Here is a 20133-nt window from a genome sequence, read left to right as displayed (position 1 = left end):
TCACGAACGAGTCGTGAATTGCATTTCCCGTTCACCAACGAACGAATCTTTGAGTGAACGAATGAGTGAGTTATTCGCGTTTCCAGTTCATCGCGAGAACTGATCAGTGAGGGAACGAATCGTGACTTTCCCGTTCGCGAACGAGTCAATGGGTCAACTGCCTTCCTTCCTTCCTTCCTTCCTTCCTTCCTTCCTTCCTTCCTTCCTTCCTTCCTTCCTTCCTTCCTTCCTTCCTTCCTTCCTTCCTTCCTTCCTTCCTTCCTTCCTTCCTTCCTTCCTTCCTTCCCGTGCATGAACGGATCAGTCAGTGAACGTGTTGCGTCTCCCTCTTGGCGTGAACTATGTAAGCCAGAATGTCGATTTACGATTTACCAAGGAAAGAAAGAACCACTCACTGAAACACCACTTCTTTTAAGCGCGTTTTCTCCAAGCTAACGGCTAACTTTATTGCATGAACGGGGAGATTATCTTGATTTTATAACACTTATAGTAGTTTTTAAATAACGTGTATGCATATATACGGCTAAATATTGTTATCCAATTCTATATGTACTGCAATTTCATATTGTATTGCTGGTTTGAAATTTACTTTTAATATTAGGTTTTTTAAATAAACATTTATGTTGAAAACTTGTCTGGTGTTTTATTCCTTGTTTTTATATTCGCCAATCAAAACATAAAAATCAGACATTTGGTTAACTGCTTTATATGACAATATGTGGAGGTACACCTCATGGACACTTCAGTAGGTACACTACACGGGTAAAAAAAAAAAAAAAAAAAAAAAAAAAAAAAAAAAGAATAAATAAATAAATAAATAAATAAATAAATAAATAAATAAAGGCTTAATTGCACAATAAAAGCACTTTCAGGTATATTCTCACACCTTGGCTCGAACCAAGTTTTCACCGAGTATGAGCTCGTGACATTGACCAGTCGGTTATTTCGACCTAGCAATACGCAGTTGTCTGCACCCTTTTTGTACGAGTGATGTGCATTCCGGTTCTTAAGTGAACTGAACCTTTAGAATCGGTTCACTCAAAATATTTGTTCAAAAGAATCATTCACCGAATCGTTCGCGACACTTTCTTATTTATTTATTCTTTTTTTTTTTTTGACCTTGTGTAGTGTACCTATTGTAGAGTTCATGAGGTGTACCTAATCACAGGCCACTTCAATAGGGAAAAAGCTTAAGTGAAAAGTGCCACACCCGCCCTCAACCCTACCTCCTGATTGGCTGTCTGATCTGTGACGTCACTTGGACACTCCATTAGGTACACCGCCACTTTCAAGCGTACCTAATAACAGGCCACTTTATTAGGCAAATATCATGATCAAAGGTCACAGGTGTCAAGAGCTAGTCCTTGGGGCCGCATTCTAGCATGTTTTCCAAGATAATAAAGTGGCCTGTTATTAGGTACACTTGAAAATGACAGTGTACCTAATGGAGTGTCCATGTGATTCCCTCGTTAAGCGCACCTGCGTGAAAAGATTTTGGGCATTTTCACGTTCTGCAGGAGCTAAAACTTTTCACGCAGGTGCGCTTAACGAGGGAATCACACGGACGCTCCATTAGATATACCGCCGTTTTCAAGTGTACCTAATAACAGGCCACTTTATTAGGGAAATATCATGGTCAAAGGTCACAGGTGTCAAGCGCTAGTCATAGGGGCCGCATTCCAACATGTTTTCCAAGATAATAAAGTGGCCTGTTTTTAGGTACACTTCAAAATGGCGGTGTACCTAATGGAGTGTCCGTGTGATTCCCTCGTTAAGCGCACCTGCGTGAAAAGTTTTAGCTCCTGCAGAACCTGAAAATGACCAAAATCTTTTCACGCAGGGTAACTTGGAAAACATATTAGAACGCGGCCCCGAGGACTAGAGCTTGACACCTGGGACCTTTGACCACATTTGCCTAATAAAGTGGCCTGTTATTGGGTACACATGAAAATGGCGGTGTACCTAATGGAGTGTCCAAGTGACGTCACAGATCAAACAGCCAATCAGGAGGTAGGGGTGAGGGCGGGTGTGGCACTTTTCACTTGAGCTTTTTCCCTATTGAAGTGGCCTGTGATTAGCTACACCTCATGAACACTACAATAAGTACACTACACGAGGTAAAAAAAAAAAAAAAAAAAGAATAAATAAATAAGAAAGTGTAGCGAACGATTCGGTGAATGATTCTTTTGAACAAATATTTTGAGTGAACCGATTCAAAAGATTTGGTTCACTTATCAACTGGAATTCACATCATACGTACAAAAAGGGTGCAGACAACTGCGGATTTCCAGATCGAAATAGTCGACTGGTGAATGTCACGGGTTTGTACTCGGTGGAAACTTGGTTCGAGCCCAGGTGTGAGGAAATGCCTAACTGAACAATTAACCCTTTATTTATTTATTCTTTTTTTTTTTTTACCTCGTGTAGTGTACCTATTTGTGTCCATGAGGTGTACCTACACATATTGTCATATAAAGCAGTTAACCAAATGTCAGATTTTAGCTCAATGCCCGTCGCCATAGAAACCAAGCCCCGGTTCAAGTCTTGATTCAAAGGCCGCTTGCTTGCGTTCGGCGTGAATTTGAAAACCGCATGCCGCCGTGTCGTGCCGGATGTGACGGCACGCAGCCGTAAAACCGGCATTCAGAGGACGCACCCTGTCTGTCTTTTATATCTTTTTCCTACCCCCCAAAAAGTTTGTATGCTAGGGTTAGGGCTGCTAAATGAAGTTTGAAAACAAAAAAATAGGAGGCAGCCTGTAAACTTGGACACAGCGATGGACCGCAGGGCGAATATATTTGGACAGGGCAATACACAGCCATCAGTCACACATAATCTTGTACTGGCACAACTTGCGTGATGAAAAATGATAAATAATAATTGACAATAATCTCTCAAATATAAGATTTTTATTCCTGAAATAATACAATGTAAAAAATATATAATAGGCAGGGATTTGCAGATACATCACTATTAATTGGGCAACAGTTAAAGTAGGAAGGAATTCTTTTGCTTTTGCATCCCCATTTATCAAGTCTCAAACTTGCAGGACATTTTTTGGCCCCCTTCTTGACAGCAAAGCAGGACGTGGGGGGGGGGGCAGCACCCACTTTTGTGGTCATGTCGTTGTTCAGGCATTATCTCTGTGTGCGCGCGTACGCCGTAGAATTTTGACTAAGCTTTAGTGTTTCGAGCGGAAATGTTCCCAAGCATTTTTGGTGCTCCATTTCTTTATTGATATGCGCCGACAACTTTTCCAAGCAAAGCAAAGCAAAGCAAAGCAAAGCAAAGCAAAGCAAAGCAAAGCAAACAAACACGACGGGGCTTTGTAAAAACGACAGCAAGTTGACTTCCTGTTGCGAAACGCTTACGATGTCACGATGCAGATCTGCAAACGACGGCGGCGGCGGCTGGGGGAAGATAAGAAAGGGTGAGGGCGTCGGCGTTGTTGAGTCACAGGCCTGCCACCGGAGGAAACAGTGCAGCCCCTGCCGGAGGGAAGAAGAAGAGTTGGCGGAGCTCCCACCCCCGCCGGCACTATCCGCACGCTCGCTTGCTCCTACATCATTTCTTACGTTTTGGACTAGCTCCGCCGCTGCCGCCGCCATCTCCCACGTCCCCGTCCGGGACTTTCCAGTCCATCTGGCGGCCTTTTTCGTAGAGTCCCTTCAGCACCTTCCTGACTTGGTCGGGGCCGCCAGCACGACTCACTTCTAAGTACTTCCTGTAGAGCTGCAGGGCCGTGCGGGCGTCCTCGATGCTGTCGTGGGTTTCCCCTTGGATGCTCAGGTCTGATAACGGGACAAAAGCACATTTTGCACAAATGGGCCTTTTTTCCCTTTTTCTTGCACCGAGGCAGCGCGTCGACGGACCCAAAGCGTTTCGATAGAATGCAACCGGCCCACATGAGTGAGGAAATGGAGCTGTAAGGTAGCTGGAGTTAGGTAGTTCCATACAAAGGAAGGAAGAGCCTCATTTGGCTGCCGTTGGCCAACACCAGAGCCCAATAACGACAGACTTGCGTCTTGAGCACACGGTCGGTCGGTCAAAATCTATGCGAGGAGCGTCGTCGTAGTATATCGTGTAGTAGCACGGTGTGATTACGCGTGACATTCTCCAGTCTGCCCTCATCGGCCCTCTGTCATTTACCCACACATTTAGGACGGAGGGACAGCCTGACCACGAACTGAGGATCTGCTTCTGACGCGTCTTGGTGGCCTATCCTAATTAGTGCATGGGGTTCAGCGGCAAAGCAAAAGAAATGCAAGAAAGGAAGGCGCTCCCACGGAAAAAAAGTCCCTTGGGTTGTTATTTTTTTTCCGGCCGGCTGGCCGACTGACTTACCGAGAAAGTACCAGGCGAGAAAGCGCAGCGATATCATCCTCTTGCGAGGCAAATGGAAGAGGTAGACGGTGTCGATGACTTGGTCTTTCAGCACCTGCAAAGAAGCCACCGGCCCTCGTCGACTCTGAAAGCGCAATTGCGGCGAGAGGAGCGAGCGAGAGCTTACCGATAAATTGATCACTCGGAAGTCCTTCTGGAGGCCGTGGCCGACGAAGCGGACCCCCGTGTCGATGAGGAAGCGCAGCTTGAGGTAGGTGGACTTGAGAGTGGTCAAATGCTTGGAGGAGATCTTGGCATCCAGGTCGCCCGGTTTGATGCCCGAGTACTGAGTCAAGTAGTCCACCACCTGCACCACAACACAATACAGTATTCCACCCACCCACCGTGTCCATCCATTTGGCCCGCCCACCCGCCCTTTATTGTCCACTCGGGCTCTCCGTCGTTGCCCAGACTGCTATATACGAGCACAACCAAAGCCAGAGGGTGTGTGCAATGACAACTGAGTGGGTAAGCCGTCGGAAAAGCGGCAGCTCGCTCACCTGCTCCTGCGTGGAGATGTAGTCGTCGATGAAGGGCACGCCCTCGTTGGGCCCCTGGCCCCGCACGCACGTGATCCTGGCCACCGACATCTGACTGGGCTTGATGGTGGACTTGGTGCCGTCGCTGCGCAGCTCGGCCTCTTCCTGCGTGCGCACGTCACCGCGTCTCGCGCTGGCTGGGCTTTGCGGCAACGGGTGGGCGGGCGGGTCGGGAGGCCAAAGCCGCTCACCTGGTTGAGCGTCACAAACTCCGCGTCCAGCCCCACCAGGTCGCCCGCCTGCGGCATTTCGCTGACCATCAGCGGGATGAAGGTGGCGTGAGTCTTCCTCTGCTTGCGAGCCAGCGAGGCCTCCGTCAGCAGGACGCTGGCGTCGATGGGCTTTTGAACTGAGGGTGCAAAGCAGCGCGGGCAAAGCGCCGCCGTCAAGTCTTCGCCGGCTGCCAAGCCTTCGCCGGCCGCCAAGCCTTCGCCGGCCGCCAAGCCTTCGCCGGCCGCCAAGCCTTCGCCGGCCCCCAAGCCTTCACCACCTTGCGCACAAAGCCAAACTCACTGCGAAGATCGTATTTGGCGTGGTAGTTCCTCTTGGCATAATAGAGGACGGCGGGCACTTTCCAGCTCACGTCAAACTGGGCGGCTTCACTCTGCCATGAACAGACAGGAATGGCTCGACTGGCTGGCTCTTTACCGGTCGGTCAACAACCTGGACCAGCCAGCAGGAATTTGTTCACAGGCGACGTATTCACCTTGTCGATGGGCTCAATGAGGAAATCGTTGAAAAGGTACCACTGCTGGTGCGTGACTCCCTGAAAGAAAAGACGGCCCAAAGTGGAAGCAAAAAGGCAAAAAGCGCCCATGCGCACGGGCACGGGCATGGGCCAGGCCGTGCCGTCCCGTCCCGGCTCGACTCCACCGACCTCTTTTCTCTGGTGGTAGGTTTCTCCCACTTTGATGTGCGCCACCAAGTTGCCGCCCGTGCGAGCGTCCAGGACATGAGGCACGGTCACCACCAGGTCGTAGAGGGACGCACCATCCGCCTCCTCGCCCGCCTCCTCGCCCGCGCTGAGCTAGTTGCCGTGACAACGCCGCCGTGAGCAAAAGGAGCCAAAAGGGCAGGGCAGGGCAGGGCAGGGCAGGGCCGGGCCGGGCCGGGCCAGGCCAGGCCAGGCCAGGCCAGGCCAGGCCAGGCCAGGCCAGGCCAGGCCAGGCCAGGCCAGGCCAGGCCAGGCCAGGCCAGGCCAGGCCAGGCCAGGCCAGGCCAGGCCAGGCCAGGCCAGGTTGTTTGCGACTCACCTCGTCTCCTCCTGGCCAATTGCTGACCTGCAGCCCTTGGCTTTTGCTGATGGACATCTTCAACGTGAGCGGGATCCACGTGTGTCTCAGGTCCTCCAGGCGGGCGAAGCCCCCCACGCTGCTGGCGACGTCTTCCTCGCCGCTGAAAAAAAAGCAGTCGGTCAGATCCGAGGTTCCGCGCGCACAGACGGACGACAGGTGTGGCTCTTACTCCAGGCACCACTCGCTGGGCATGGGCGGGGCTTCTGCAAGCACGGCGGGCCCCGACTCCACTTTTGGCCGCGCTTTCAGGAAGGCGTACTGCGCAGAGAAGCGCAAGCAAAGCGTCCGACGTCCGAGCTATTCTCAAAGAAACCCGAGTCTCCCATTACGAGATTTTCCCAAATCAAAAGCTAGTCCCACTTTGGCCTTTCCGAGCAACTCTGGACATGAGTTTTTGGGCGGAGCGGCCCTATTTTTTTCCTCCAGCATGTCACGTTTCAGAGCAAGAGCACATAATAATGGGGTCGTGGTCACATTTTGTAATGGTTTGATGATTAAGGCGAGGGTTGGGCAACAGGCGCGTGTGCTTTTCCTCTGAGGAGTGTGACAAAGTGCCAATACAATGTGAGCCTACATGGGTGACATTGTGAACACGTTTCTTCAGTAGCAAGGCTGGCAGTTGCACGCGGGCCGCTGTCGCCACACTCTGGACGACGGCCCATCGCTTGGCCCATCGCTGGGCCCATTGCTGGACGACGGCCCATCGCTGGGCCCAACGGCCAGACAATTCTGACTCCAAAGATGAAATTACCTCTGCCTGGACCTTCCAGAATTCCGCCTCTTTAGCACTGTTCACCTCACAGTTTATCACCAAAACATCGGGCAGGCATCGAATGTTGCGTGTCTGGACCTGCGCACGTGCACACACACGCAGACGCATGCAAGTCAGTGCGAGAGCATCAGCACGGCGCCCTCCCTCCCTAGCGACTCACCGTGGGCTGATACTTGTCACAGTTTTCACACCACGCCTGCGTGCTCTGCTCCAGACAGATGCTCTTCTTCAGGATCTCGGCAAAGTCGTACTCCTTTACGGTTTTCTCTGGTGAGCGAAATGAGTGAACAATTGGTCTTGTTCAAACAAAAAGAAAGAGCATAACACGAGTGACTGAAGCAAAACATAATGACTTTGGACATAACACTAAGCCACGTGGCAAAACGGCATTACAAAACTGGCACGGGTGCGGCGGGAACCCCGAAACCATTGCATCGAGAGCAATATTTACTGGCGGCGGCACATCAGGAGGAGCAGCACCGTGCCCAAGTCCCGACACACGTATCTGTTGCCGCCGTGCTCTTCTACATTCCAATAGGGTAGGCAGGTAACGCAGCCATGCTGAAAGTGTGCCCAGTGCCCGACTTTGCTTTCATTTACAAAGGTGCCCGGCGGCGACGGTGCGCACCTTGAGGGTTGTGCTCGGGGTAGCGCATGGTGAAGAGCAAGGTGAGGGAGGAGCGTACAGTCTCTTTGCCGCAGCGACACAGACTGCTGTTCTCCACCTCGCAGCCAAACAGCTTGCCGACGGCCGACTCGCCGGATGAGCCCGGGCAGCTGCAAACACAACATTGCGTCGGCCCGGGATGCCATTGACCCGGCCGACTTTCTACCGCGGACAGACGGGACGAGACCGGAATAGAGGTGTCGAAAATGAAATTTGGCGATTATTTGGAGTAGTGGTTGCCCGTTGACGACATGGATTTAAGAACTGCAGAAATCATTTCCGATCAACCTTTCTCATTCATCGTGGCTGAGCTAATGAAGGAAGGCGCTGAATGGGCACAACCGCAAATAAAGAACAGAGCCAAATGCACAGCAGTGGAGAACTGGCATCATTTCACATTGCTGCTGTCGCTGAGAGTTTGGAGAAGATGCTGGTCTCTTTCCGTGGCAAAGAAAGACTTTGCCCGCTTTGGGCCTCTGACCTGCTGCTGCCGCCGCCGCCGCCGCCACCACCGGCTCCCCTGTACGCCTGTGGCCCCTCCTGCTCTTGAGTCTCCTGGTGCAGTTGCGTGAGAATAAAGCGGTTCCAGCTCTGGATCAGACGTCCCAGTCTGGCCTTGCCCGTTTGCTCGTCAGAGTCTGCCAGGATCAGGCCCAGTGCGGACGCTTCGGGGATGGTGCGGAATGCCCGCAGGAAATTGCTTGCCTTGAGGAGAGAAGGGAGGAGACAGTGGTTGCCAGCGGTTGCCAGCGGTTGCCAGCGGTTGCCAGCGGTTGCCAGCGGTTGCCTGCCGTCCTCTCGGACAGAGAGAATTTTTCAAGATTCAAGAATTTTTATTCGCCATGTTTGAGCGTGCCAAACAAGGAATTTGACTTCGGTACATCACAGCCTCTGTTCAACCATTAGGTGACTAACAACACTCAGGACGTGTGAAAAATGACAAATGTTCTCAAACACCCCCTGATCTTCAACTCCCAGGAGGGCAAGGAAAAACTCAAAACTCCAACTAGGGGAAATGAGAAACCTTTTGGCTCGACTTTCCCCGTAACTCGTTGATTCAAGCACTATATAACACAGCCTTGCGCCATTTTGAAACACGTTGGCCGGTAAAATTGATGGCAATCCGTGACGGCCTCCCACGCATTTGGAAAAACGAAAGCCATCAATCAGGCTATCAATTGTGGAATACCAGAACAAGTCGAGCTTTTTGCCCTCAGGCTGGGGCGGCATGTTTTGCCAGCCTCACTGCGGCTTCAGCCCGCTGCGTGCCGATCGAGGTTCCCGTCGCACGTTTGCCTTGGGGAATACGCCGCGCGTCATCGTCGTCGTTTGAAGACACGGCAGTCATCTCAGAGCCCGTTTTGGGTCGGGAGCCGATCCGAACTCCAACCCTCGGCGGCGGCGACTGGACTGACCTGACAGGGATCGCCTCGCGACAAGTCCAACATGTGGAAGAGGAAGCCGAGCTCGCAGGCCAAACAAAACTCCTTCTGACACAAATGATTCTGCACCAGACAGCGAATGGGCTCCAGGAAATACAAAACCTGCAGTGGGCGAGACAAACAATCAAAGGTTGATGCTTTCAAAAGGAAACAAGGCCCAGCCACCTCTCTCTCTCTCTCTCTCTCTCGCTCACCTGGATCATGCAGTTGCAGTAGGCGTTAGGGATGTGAGGCTCCAGGCCAGCAAACAGGGTTTTGTTGTAATGCTTGAAGTCAAAGTCCTCCAGTCCCAGCTTGGAGTATTTAATGGTCACCTAGCCAGGCACGACAACGCGTGAACCCCCTAGCCACGCCTTGGGCTCAGCATGCACGGAGGGAGGGAGGGCATGCACGGAGGGAGGGAGGGAGGACCGTTCCCACCTTTCGATATTTTTTGGGCACCATGTAGAGATGCGGCTCTTGGTCACGCCCGATGGGCGACTCCGGGACCTGGCTGTAACTGTCGTAATCCTGCTCGGTGTCTTTCATTTTGTAAGGAACCTGAAGAAGGGAAAGGCAAAGGGTAAGCGCCACACACACAAAAAAAAAAAAAAAAAAAAAAACATAGCCGTCAACATGCCTGGTTCCGGGGACGAGCGCGAGGGTTGGCCGCGTAGCCGATGAATCCCACCGTCTTCATGGTGCGCAGGATTTCCGGGTCCACGGGAGGCGCTCGTCTACAAGAGCGAGCGCAAGAGAGAGAGAGAGAGAGAGAGAGAGAGAGAGAGAGAGAGAGAGGGAGAGGGAGAGGGAGAGGGAGAGGGAGAGGGAGAGGGAGAGAGGGAGAGAGAGAGAGAGAGAGAGAGAGAGAGAGAGAGAGAGAGAGAGAGAGAGAGAGAGAGAGAGAGAGAGAGAGAGAGATATGTTTACGGATATCTGTAGGCTGCTGTCGCCAATTTGACACGACAGCAGAAAACATTGGCGACAGAATCAAATCCGAAAGACAAGCTCGGCTGTGCGGTTTCTTTTTGGCGCAATGGACAGACATACTGTATTCTTTCCCCGGGTTGCACGACAGGCAGGCCTTCTGTCATTGTGCGTTTTCTGTGGGCGTATTTGATGCCAAAGCGGCTAACACACTTCCCTAAAAAAGAAGGAGAAGCAAAGAAACAAAGCAAAAAAATAACACTGCCTGCCACCACGAGACGGACGCTGTGCGGATTCCAAAGCGGGAAATGCCACGAGCATGCTCGGAGTAAGATTGCGTTGTACTTGAGCGCGAAGCCCCGCCCAGCCAAACCCAAGACAGTTTTGATCGGAAGAAAGCCGCAACCTGACCGAGCGAGCCGTGGCGTTGGTGCAAAGCCACGTGCTGGCAAATGGAATCCCCTCGCCAAGCGTCACCGCAATCCGTTGAAACAAAAGGGACTTACTCAAATGGGGCCAAGCTCCTTTGAGCCACTTGGCATCTGCCCAAATTTGCCAAAGCTGACAATTGCAAAACTCGGTTGCGCTAGTTGTCCACTTTCTAATACGGGAGGGAAGAGAAGGCGAGCGGGCGGGCGGCAACAGGCGGCGCTCAGCATTCAAACGCTTACGCTACCTGGGTCTGGGCGCGGCCAGCGCAGCGGGCCAGTCCGACAAGAGCGGCTCGGTGCCGGTGAGCGTCATGGGGATGAGCGAAAGGGGTAGCAGGTCGTGGTTCCACTCCAGCTGAGGCAGCGTGTCCACCAGGCAAGGCAGAGCAAAGTCCGTCTCCCGGGAGTAGTCGTTGAAGGACACGTCGGGAGCGTCCGACCACAGGTGCACGCATCCTCCCGAGTCCCCGAAGGCTAACGCTCGCTTGCCGGACGACACGTCAAAACTCATCAGCAGCTGGCCCACCGTGTTGACGTGGAAGATGTCCGCCACGTTGGCCAGCCCGGTGGGCTCGCAGAATTGGCACTGACCTGCGAGGGAAGAAGAGTCAGTCATCGTGCTGCTGCCGTGCGTGTACGCTAACATCTCAACCATGTGCTGCTGCTGCTGCTGCTGCACGCTAAAGCGGGAGCCTACGTACCTGTCTGCGAGATGATGGCCAAGCGGGACGTGTACGTCGGGATGAAGCGCAGGAAGAGCGGGTCCACGTGCACTTGAAGCGGCGTGACGGCTCGCATCATGCGCAGGTCGTACACCATGAGGAAGCGGTCGCAAGCCAGGCCGCTCAGTCCGCGGCTGGAGAAGCCGCAGGCAGCCAACAGGTTGCCGTGCACGTCAAAGTCCGACAGGCTGCCCGAGAAGGCGTCAAAGCGGTGCTCCGTCTTGAACGTGCGTGGGTCCCGAAGCGTCACCTGGGTCCAAGAGAGGCGCCGTGTGAGCGTACGGGCCAGACCTCCCATCCCGCTGGAGCCTCCTTCCTTACCTTGCCCGAGGTGTGGCCGCAGAAGAAGAAGCGACTGCTTTGGCGCACGATTGCCACTCCGGGGACCTCCACGGTGAACTTTTTCCGCACATCGACCGTACCGTCAGCTCGGGCCGGTCACGCCGTGCCACGCCACGCCGCGCTGCGCCACGCCACGCCATCGGGAACTCTCACCTTTTGCGTTTCCTGAACCGTATTCAAGTCTAGCTCAGCCACGTAGTTTTGCAGGCCACCCATCAGCAAAGTGTTGTTGTCGGTCATCAGGAGGCTATGCATATCGGCGCCTTCCTCCATCCTAGAATGACATTCGCGTCATCGAGACAAGAATGGCCACACCGAGTCTGTCGTCAAATTTCAACTCTCCGTACGGATAATCAAACATGACGAGGCCGCCGCGAGTGTAGCACTTGAGGTTACACTTTGAGAGGAACAGCACGCCCGTTTCCAGACTCTGGATGTGCCGAATGTCGTCGGTGGCGTGAACTTGAAAAGAAGAATAGCGGCCCATCGTAGAGCCAAAGAATGACGTAGCGTGACCCTGGAAGCAGAGAGGAAAAGACATGAGATGTGGAGTCAAAGAAAAGAAGAAGGTGGATCCCCGCTCACTCTGTGATTTCCCATCCACAGCATTTCTTCCTGCGCGTCAAAATGCGTGGCTGTCACGGGGACGCCAACTTCGGAGACTACACTGTGCAGCTCCGAAAACATGCCCTCCGTCACGTGCACGGCTTCGGGGACTGTCACGGCCAAACCGTCCGCATCCATCTCCACACCCTGCAGGAGGTTGGGGTTGATGTGGGCATCCAGGGAGGGTTCCATCACCGCATCCAATGTCCCGTGAAGGCGCGGAGAGTAGTCCCGCATCCCGGTGTCCAGAGCCTCATAGTTCATGCTGGCTTCGGCTAGATCAACCTGCGATGAAAACCCGCCGATGAAATACGACGACAGCCACGTTTGTTCTAAAATAATAATAATAGTGTGTGCGTGTGTGTGCGCGCGCGCACGTGTGTATTAGCGTTGGCCGATTTGACAGAGAGAACCTCTCTCCGCCGGATGGCGGCTAACAGTTAGCTAGCTAACAAGATAGAACATCATCAAGACTTGCAAATGCCGACAATTTACGAGCCAATCACTATTTCCTAAGTAAGAAACAACTGACACCGTTCCGGTGCACAATAGTAACGGCTGCAACTAATTTACAGAAAACGTGCGAGCAACAGCTTTTTTCTCAGGGTTAGCTTGTGGCTAACAACAAACAGCGAACGTGCCTAACGCAGCAGCCAGTTAGCTCAGTTAAAAATAAAAAAAATAAAAAAACCACAAGGCATCTTTATTAATATAGCGCGTTCACTACGGCTTTCGACGTAACAACGCGCTTTAGAAAAACCTAAAATATCAATATTAACTACTAATATTAACTAGTGTGTATGGAACCAGAAGTCTTCTTGCCGACCTGAGTTTGGAGTTCGATTTGCCGCCCACATGTCCAGCTGAAGTCACAACAAAGGGGAAAACAACAGCACGCGCAAGGACCCGATACGGGACCGGAGCAGTGGTGATGCGTTCAAAAGCTCATCCAGAGCGCTGTTCCGAACAGCAACAGCTGCAGCAGCGGGCGGCGGGCGGCGGGCTTCGGCGAGGCGTTCAAGAGCACATCCAGAGCTCTGTTCCAAAGAGCACAAACTCCTATCTAATAGAAGTTTGTTTCACACATTTTCTAAACAAATATTACATTTTGCCGCGACCTTTTTAAAACGTGTGGAAATATCCTTAATATATGAAGTGCTTTTTTTGTACAGCATTCTCGGACTTTCCTGAAAAACAAGCCGGATCCCCCCCCCCTTCTAAAATTGCAGAAATGGGAAGAATGTGCTGAAGAACCATTTCCATAACGTTTTTACACCCCCTCGCAAAAGGCACATGTTGGAATTTTTACAAATTTAAATAGTTAAATCAAATGTTACGTTGTTTTTGTTCAAATCAAATCACGGCAGTAACTGCAGTGTGGATACACCTCTTTCCTTTCCATGCTGTAGTCTGGATTATAATTGTCCTTTTAGTTGAGTGATATTTTTTTAATATTGCACTAATGTAACAAATCAAGACAGTTATCAAGTTACGAACGCCTGCTGAGGGAATCCCTCACAGGGATGCCCATGCATCACGCAGGGAAATCCCTGCACTGACTCATCCTCGTTGTTATAAATCAACGCAGCAGCGCTCATCATACCAAACAGCCTTAGCAGACATCGGCATAAAAAATAAAATAAAAAAAAGTTAAGAAAAAGCAAAATCGACCAAGATGTCAGCTTACGCGCCTCTTTTCTTGCTGTTGGCCGCTTGTGCCTGTTGGTGCGCGCCTACCGCTCCGAAGAAAGATCCCTGCGCGGAGGTCAAGAGCAACTCTCTGCGACTAAACCAGCTCGCAAAAAACGCACTCATACAGGTAAGGAGATGATGCTCGCTCGCTCGCTCGCTCGCTCGCTCGTCTTTAATACACGCATGCCGACGGACGGACGGACGGACGGACGGAGAAGTGCAGTTGTCAGTTGTCAAAAGAAAGCCAGCCTGTTTTGAACACTGCTTTGTTACTGGCCGGCAATAAACAGATTGTGTTTTTCAGGCGCGGAACGGATCGACCGATAACGCCAATTTCACATTCGCTGCGGACTGGATGGAGGCCAAGGATAAATGTGATCCTGAGACATTGCGCCACAGCCCCACTGTAAGTAAGCGAGCGAGCGAGCGAGCGAGCGAGCGAGCGAGCGAGCAAGCAAGCAAGCAAGCAAGCAAGCAAGCAAGCAACAATACTCACCGTGGCATGATTGCACTTGCATATAAAGTAAACTTTTTGCTCCCTCCGTTATTTTGCTGCACTTCACTTCCAACAGCCGTGCGCCAAAAAGATCCTCATGGTGCTGAGCAGTTACGTGACGGCGCTGGACAAAGTGGCCAGGTTCGCAAGTTGTTCAGAGTCCGTCTCTAGCGTGAAGCTGAAGTCGGAGGCTTTGCGCGAAAGCGTGAGCGCGTGCGTCCAGCTCAACAATGTGAGTGGCCTCCAGAAGCATTTCGCCGGCCGGTGCAAGTCACAGTGATCAGAGAGGTACATGTTTGCAGGACGTCCGCAAAGAGGCGGAAGAGCCTCGTCCTCGTCCTGATGATGTCGCGTGGCAAGAGGAGCATCTGTGCTACTATACCCTGGAGCGACTCTTTTCCTTTTCCCTTCTCACGGCCCGAGTGTTTGCCGTGGGCCATCCGGCCGCTCACTCGCAAGGCTCGGCTCACGTGTGCAAGTAGAGAAGAAGGAACGGCATGCACCGGCCCGCCCGGTCACATGGTGCCTCTTCATCGCCAAAGTCGTGTGTTTCTTCATACTATATTTATTGTATTTATGACTATTTATTGTTTTGTATGATCCCTACTCAGCGTCTGATAAAGAAAAGTGTGCCTTAAATTGGCGGGTGCTGCATGTGTGTCCTCCGAGTCATTCGTCCCCCAGCGCAACCACCACCCGGCCCGCCTTGACTTTTTGTTAACCACACTGTCCAACTCTAATTGTCCGTCCGTCCGCCGGTCCGTCCCTTTTCTTAAATCGGGGCGACAGAAAACAGAACGCGGACTGCGCTCAAGTCGCGCAACCCGTCCTTTGTTCAAAGACAGACAGTTAGAGTATGGCGAGCCGAGCCGAGCCGAGCCGAGGTGTTTCCCCCAAAATCTTTCTGCCGGTCCGAGGCCATGCACAGCTAATTGGTGGCACGCGCGTCGCAGATTGGAGTTCCCTCACCCGCCGATGATGCATCGCTCATTCGCTCACATTTCTAAGCAAACAATGGGGGAAGGTTTCTTGTTTTTTCTGCTTTTGTTTTGTTTTGTTTTGTTTTGGTTTTTTAAGAGGAAGCGGGAGCGCCGGCCGGTCGGCCGGGCTCAGTGCCAAGAAGACGTATTGCCGCTCGACGATGAAGTTTGACTTCATTCAAACGCCGATTATGTCCTCCTTGTCGTCAAGGAACATCACAACAAAAACAAAAGGCTCGAGCGGGATTTTGAACAACTTTTTGGCCCACCTGCCCGACAGCGCAAAGAATGATTCCATCAATCTGAACGGGGGGAGCCCCAGATCCCGGGGCACACATGATTGATTGATTGTTGATTGATTGGTTAACTGGTTGACTGATCGATCGGTCGATTGATATGATTTGCATCAGGCTTACCTTCATCAGCTTTGTGTCTGCCCTGCAAAAACACCGCGAGTTGCTAGCAAACTCAGGTCAGGTGCGAACACTACATGGAAATAAATGGCCAATACGTATGTATGCCGAAAGAAACAAATCAGATGTCAGGCTGTCCGAACAAGGACCGCAGGTGTCCGTGCTTGGCCAGGTTGTGCAAACGCAATCACATCGAACGCGCGTGAAGTAGGATGGGGTGTTGTTTGCCGAGTGCGTAGCCTCCCAGCGGCACGCGTGGAATAAACGAGGAAGGGACGTCATTGTAGCAACGCTACAAAAACTACTCCAAAGTTTTTGACACACCGAGGAAATGAACGCTGACTCGGGCAAGCATTTTGGGGGCTTTTTAGTTGCTGATAACAGGGCCGGCCCTACTGTTAGGCGATTTCGGAAGCCGCCTCGTCAGGTGAAAGATTTCGCCCCGGCCGGCAAGCATTTTTTGCCGCCCACTCCAGCGCTCTCTCTCACTCCCCCACCCAAAGACGGAAAACAATAAGACTGGGGGCGGGGGAAGGGGCGTTTTTGGAAGTTGCCTAGGGCGACAAATACCCTGCCTGGCTGATGATGTCACAGATTATTATTATTATTTTGTGGTTGGTTTTCACCCTGGTACTACAGGTTCAGGAGTCGCAGGAGAGGCTGTGCTGGGGATGCTTTGCTACTTTTCGGCAGTGTACGGGGGATAATAAAGCATGTGCGGGGAAAAAAAACATAACAAAAAAACAAGAGCGTGGACCTGGCTGGTTGAAGGCAGGATCTACACGCATAGAAAAAGATCTTAATTTTCTCCATACATGCTGCTGGGACTCCACACACTCGGCAAGCAACATATAGCATCCGATTCCCACCTCATTTTGACGTTTTGTTTGTTTGTTTGTTTAAGTCTTGTCGAGCAAACAGTCATTTTCCCACGTCGGAAGGAAAGAACGCGTCGCGGAGGAGAAGAAAGCTGAAAAAGCTCGAGCTCGGGCTTTCTTTTTTGCGTGCCCAACAATCGTGTGGCTTTTTATAAACAACAGCGACATCTGTTGACAAAAAGAAACCAATGCAGACGATTCATGCGCTTGCCTCTGACAAATCCATCGAACGTCCGCAACTCCACATCCATGTTGTGGAAGCAATGCAGCCGAGAGAATTGCCACAAAATGAATCAAATAGACAACTACTACTAATATTAATAATAATAATGCACCCGATTTATATAGCGTTTTTCTGGCCACGCAAAGACGCTTTAGAGTGGATACAATATTCATGCACTCACACGTTCCCACTCGTGGTGGTGGTGGTGGTGGTGATGGTAAAGATTGTGAATAGCCACAACTGCCCAGGGGGAGGTTGACAGAAGCGAGGCTGCTAGTGTGACCCTCCGAAGCGTCATCGGTACCCTTTTCAGTTTGGTCAAGTTTGTCGCATGGGAGCCGAGGGAGGGAGCTTCCGCGTCCTTTCAAAAGTTTCCATGGTGAGGCGAGACAAACTACATGGTCGGAAGTCATTGGCATAGCTGTGATTGTGGCTGTTTTCCACATGGCCTACGCTAAAGGGAAACTGTTTGCACATCGCTCAACGGAATAGGAAGACGTCACATCGTCGCAATAAGGGCTCCAATGTGATTTACGGAGAGACAACTTATTCCGCACTGCATGGCCGGCTCCCAATTTGGGGAGTAACAACATGTCCGCAATCACGCTGTAGTCATCTTAATCCTAACCAAGTCTGAAAGCCCAGCTAGGTGCACGCACTCGCGCGCAAAGTCTTCGGCGATGACAGCAAATGTGCGCTCATGGCACGGCACAGGTGCCCTCCAAAGCTCGATGCAGTTTCTCGAACCCCGCCCCGCCCCACCGCTCGGTGTGGTGCCATACATGCACGTCAACACGCCTTAAGCTTCTTAGGCGCTCGCTAATGAAAGTGGGCGCACATTGTGCGGGGGGACAGATGGCTCCTGTCTTGATTAAGTTCTCATTTTGCCGCTTGCAGAAGCTGGCGGGCTTCATCCCTGAGGAGACCAGCTCGTGTGTGAAAGGGCGCCTTGCCGCTTGACTTTTCGGATTATTTTCCCTCCTTCTTTTGTCTTGATGCAGCTAGAGCCAGGCGCCGCACGCGCGCACGTCTGCCTTTTGGCCGGACAGGAAGGGGCCATGCGACGGGATCGCTTTCACTGAAGCAAGCCGGAGAAGTAGCGCGCCGCACGTTTCGTTCCCGAGGAGCTGGGGGAAAAGTGAGTCAAAGGCCACTTTTGGTCACAAACGGGAAGAAGACGTGTCATTGAATGTCGCCTTCATCTTTTGTGGACGTTACAATGCATCGTTTGTCGTCTCCTGCTTCCAAAGCCAGTGTGTGTGTGTGTGTGTGTGTGTGTGTGTGCGTGCGCGAGACAAATGCACGTGCGCGGGCCGAAGAGAGGCAGGCGCATGCCAGAGATGTGCGTCGCACTGAGCGGACTTATTGTTCACTCCGGGATTGACAATCATTGCCATTGCGCAATAGACACGCAACCATATCGGGCGCTCAAATCGGACGCTTCGAGACGCCTTCTTGTGCATGCTCACAGAATTTGTTATGTCCCTTTTGTGTGTGCAGGCGAGATGAGCTCGGCATTGGTTTTGGCAAGGCCACTCCGTTGGGGTCTTCTCCTCTTTTGTGTGGCGAACTTGTGCGGCCGGCGAGGGTCTGCCGCTGTTGCTCCTGCTGCTCCTGCTGCTGGCAACCAAAGCTCTCGAGGCGAGGCGGGTACGTGACAGAGCCGAGCAAAAGCCGGCCCCTGGGGCTCATTACGGCCGGTGGGCCGCCCGGCCCACCAGCCGTCACCTGGCTGGCTGCACAGGGGCCTGCCTGCCTGCTGACTTCCGGTTGAACATTTCAATCTATAACACAGTATTTGAGAATAAAAGAAGATAAAGTCGGCAGCCGTTACAGTCAGTAAGACGGATACGCTCGCAAGCATGCATCTTCCGATGGCCCTCATCCACACGATAGCGCTGTAGCTTCGACAAGGCCTTTATTTGCACGAGCACGTCGGAACCTTTATCGAGAAAGTCCGCACGGAAATGCCACACGAACGAACAACCAGAAAATGATGTTGCGCTTTCCTGTCGCAAGGCTCATGGAAGGAGAGGACCGGGACTTGCCAAGTGGTGGCGGCTCATCGTTGCTGCAACAAGAACAAGATTGAAGAACGCTCCCAGACGGTCAAGTGTTCCTGTTTCCAAGGACATGTTGCCGGAACAACAAGAGCACAGCCCTCTTGTGTTGAAGGTCATTCTGCTCCTCTTGCTACCATTCAAGTTGCTGTTGTTGTTATTGTTTTATCATTCTGATGATCAAATCTTTTCTGATTTCACAATGGGCACTATGAGCAGCTTCTTCCTTCCACTTCCAGCACCTCAACTACAACTTCGCCCAAAGTATTGTCCAGTCGCACGTTTTTGCCCGCTATATTGTTTCCGTGGCCACTCCGCTGCCACAGAAGCCAAAGGCCAAAGACCGGAGAACTCGAACAAACGTAGCAGACGGATGGCTGGACGGACAGATCCTAAGAAAAGAAATGTCTTTCTGCTATGTCCTGATAAAAAAAAAAAAAAAAAAGACATGTCTTTCTGCTGTGTCTTGATCCCCCCCCCCCCCCCCCTCGCAGCCTTCATCGTGCGTCAGAAACGGTGGTGTCAGATGAAGCCGTGCGCCCAAGGGGAAGAGTGCCGAGTACTTTCTGACCTGAGCGGCTGGTCTTGCATCTCTGGGAACAAGGTGAAAACCACCAAGGTGAGGAGAAGGCCTCGTCGTCCCCACCGCCAAACACACTGGCAGTCCAGCCGTCGGCTTTTGTCACGTCGGTGTCTGGCTGCAAGGATTGCCGGCGTTTTGTTTTTAGGTGGCACGCTAGCTGCTTGGTCCAATCGCAGCAAAGCCATCCCGCTCCAGTATTGCCTGCGTTTTGTTTTCAGGTGGCACGGTAGCCGCCTCGTCCAATCGCAGCAAAGCTATCCGACTCCGGTCGGTAACTCTGGACCCCGAGGCCACAAAGAACACACTGGGTGGATGAAACGCCGGCCAGCCAAACGGAGTCAGTCAAATTCAGTGGTGCGGACAGTGGGTGAGTCAAATCGGCCACAACAATGTAACAACGCGCTTGATTTTAGAGTCGGCCTAAAGCGGCTGCGGTTGCTCCAGCTGCTCGCTCGCCCGTCCCGCTGATTCTGGGCTCCCACTACATTTGTGTTTGTTTTCCCAGCTTCAGCTTACTCGTCTTTCACCTAGTTTAAGTATGGCATCTATGCACTTTGTTGACTGACTGCCCGCTATAGCCATATGCAATTCAAAAAGGTGCAGAACATTGTAACCTGTATCGGCTGGCTCACTTTGTGATTACCCTGTCAAATCAGAAAAAAAAAAAAAATCGTCTGAGCAACAAGGCAAGGCCCCACAAGGG

The 20133-nt window shown here is 52.1% G+C and overlaps 3 protein-coding genes across 5 annotated transcripts; 2 read left to right on the top strand and 1 right to left on the bottom strand.

The window, feature by feature from the left end:
* Nucleotides 1-2894: 2894 nt before the first annotated feature.
* pan2 (poly(A) specific ribonuclease subunit PAN2) lies at nucleotides 2895-13114 on the bottom strand. 2 transcript variants are annotated; one of them, XM_088368931.1, is made up of 26 exons: nucleotides 12932-13114; nucleotides 12085-12390; nucleotides 11847-12016; nucleotides 11653-11773; nucleotides 11479-11556; nucleotides 11137-11407; nucleotides 10681-11026; nucleotides 9718-9814; nucleotides 9519-9638; nucleotides 9293-9412; nucleotides 9072-9200; nucleotides 8138-8361; nucleotides 7618-7766; nucleotides 7150-7256; nucleotides 6969-7067; nucleotides 6387-6475; nucleotides 6176-6317; nucleotides 5800-5949; nucleotides 5629-5688; nucleotides 5436-5526; nucleotides 5114-5271; nucleotides 4884-5027; nucleotides 4511-4690; nucleotides 4345-4438; nucleotides 3576-3791; nucleotides 2895-3488 (listed from the first exon to the last, which is right to left on the bottom strand). In XM_088368931.1, exons 2-26 carry the CDS (start codon nucleotides 12367-12369, stop codon nucleotides 3454-3456), a joined length of 3675 nt encoding a protein of 1224 aa, XP_088225057.1. In that variant the 5' UTR covers nucleotides 12370-12390; nucleotides 12932-13114; the 3' UTR covers nucleotides 2895-3453. The 2 variants fall into 2 exon arrangements, with proteins under 2 accessions (XP_088225057.1, XP_088225056.1); XM_088368930.1 differs by having other exon boundaries at nucleotides 5629-5949.
* Nucleotides 12007-14919, top strand: LOC148403022 (uncharacterized). The gene is made up of 5 exons (XM_088368932.1): nucleotides 12007-13177; nucleotides 13853-13924; nucleotides 14102-14203; nucleotides 14370-14525; nucleotides 14596-14919. The coding sequence occupies exons 1-5, from the start codon at nucleotides 13037-13039 to the stop codon at nucleotides 14773-14775; spliced, it is 651 nt and encodes a 216-aa protein (XP_088225058.1). The 5' UTR covers nucleotides 12007-13036; the 3' UTR covers nucleotides 14776-14919.
* A 2670-nt stretch (nucleotides 14920-17589) lies between these two features.
* Nucleotides 17590-19797, top strand: LOC148403021 (chemokine-like protein TAFA-4). Of its 2 annotated transcripts, XM_088369566.1 has the most exons (5): nucleotides 17590-17925; nucleotides 18288-18437; nucleotides 18807-18962; nucleotides 19342-19466; nucleotides 19649-19797. In XM_088369566.1, the coding sequence occupies exons 2-5, from the start codon at nucleotides 18293-18295 to the stop codon at nucleotides 19658-19660; spliced, it is 438 nt and encodes a 145-aa protein (XP_088225692.1). In that variant the 5' UTR covers nucleotides 17590-17925; nucleotides 18288-18292; the 3' UTR covers nucleotides 19661-19797. The 2 variants fall into 2 exon arrangements, with proteins under 2 accessions (XP_088225692.1, XP_088225691.1); XM_088369565.1 differs by lacking the exon at nucleotides 17590-17925 and having other exon boundaries at nucleotides 18098-18437.
* The last annotated feature ends 336 nt before the right edge of the window (nucleotides 19798-20133 follow it).

Source organism: Syngnathus floridae, chromosome 2 (genome assembly GCF_059516105.1).
Source record: "Syngnathus floridae isolate MCC-2025c chromosome 2, RoL_Sflo_1.0, whole genome shotgun sequence".
Taxonomy (NCBI): domain Eukaryota; kingdom Metazoa; phylum Chordata; class Actinopteri; order Syngnathiformes; family Syngnathidae; genus Syngnathus; species Syngnathus floridae.
Note: the sequence above shows the minus strand (reverse complement) of the source record. Positions and strands in the feature narration are given on the sequence as shown.

Bases quoted from the DNA above. Each gene is read 5' to 3' on its own strand.
- pan2 (XM_088368930.1), bottom strand. From the start codon at position 12,369: ATGAACTATGAGGCTCTGGACACCGGGATGCGGGACTACTCTCCGCGC. The intron at 11,408-11,478 runs GTAAGGAAGGAG...TCTTGGACCCAG, and splicing joins GCGGCCACACCTCGGGCAAG to GTGACGCTTCGGGACCCACG. The intron at 4,439-4,510 runs GTAAGCTCTCGC...GCTTCTTTGCAG, and splicing joins TCCGAGTGATCAATTTATCG to GTGCTGAAAGACCAAGTCAT.
- LOC148403022 (XM_088368932.1), top strand. From the start codon at position 13,037: ATGCGTTCAAAAGCTCATCCAGAGCGCTGTTCCGAACAGCAACAGCTG. The intron at 14,204-14,369 runs GTAAGTAAGCGA...CACTTCCAACAG, and splicing joins CATTGCGCCACAGCCCCACT to CCGTGCGCCAAAAAGATCCT. The intron at 14,526-14,595 runs GTGAGTGGCCTC...ACATGTTTGCAG, and splicing joins CGTGCGTCCAGCTCAACAAT to GACGTCCGCAAAGAGGCGGA.
- LOC148403021 (XM_088369565.1), top strand. From the start codon at position 18,119: ATGCCAGAGATGTGCGTCGCACTGAGCGGACTTATTGTTCACTCCGGG. The intron at 18,438-18,806 runs GTACGTGACAGA...TCCTGTCGCAAG, and splicing joins AAGCTCTCGAGGCGAGGCGG to GCTCATGGAAGGAGAGGACC. The intron at 18,963-19,341 runs GTCATTCTGCTC...CCCCCCTCGCAG, and splicing joins ACAGCCCTCTTGTGTTGAAG to CCTTCATCGTGCGTCAGAAA.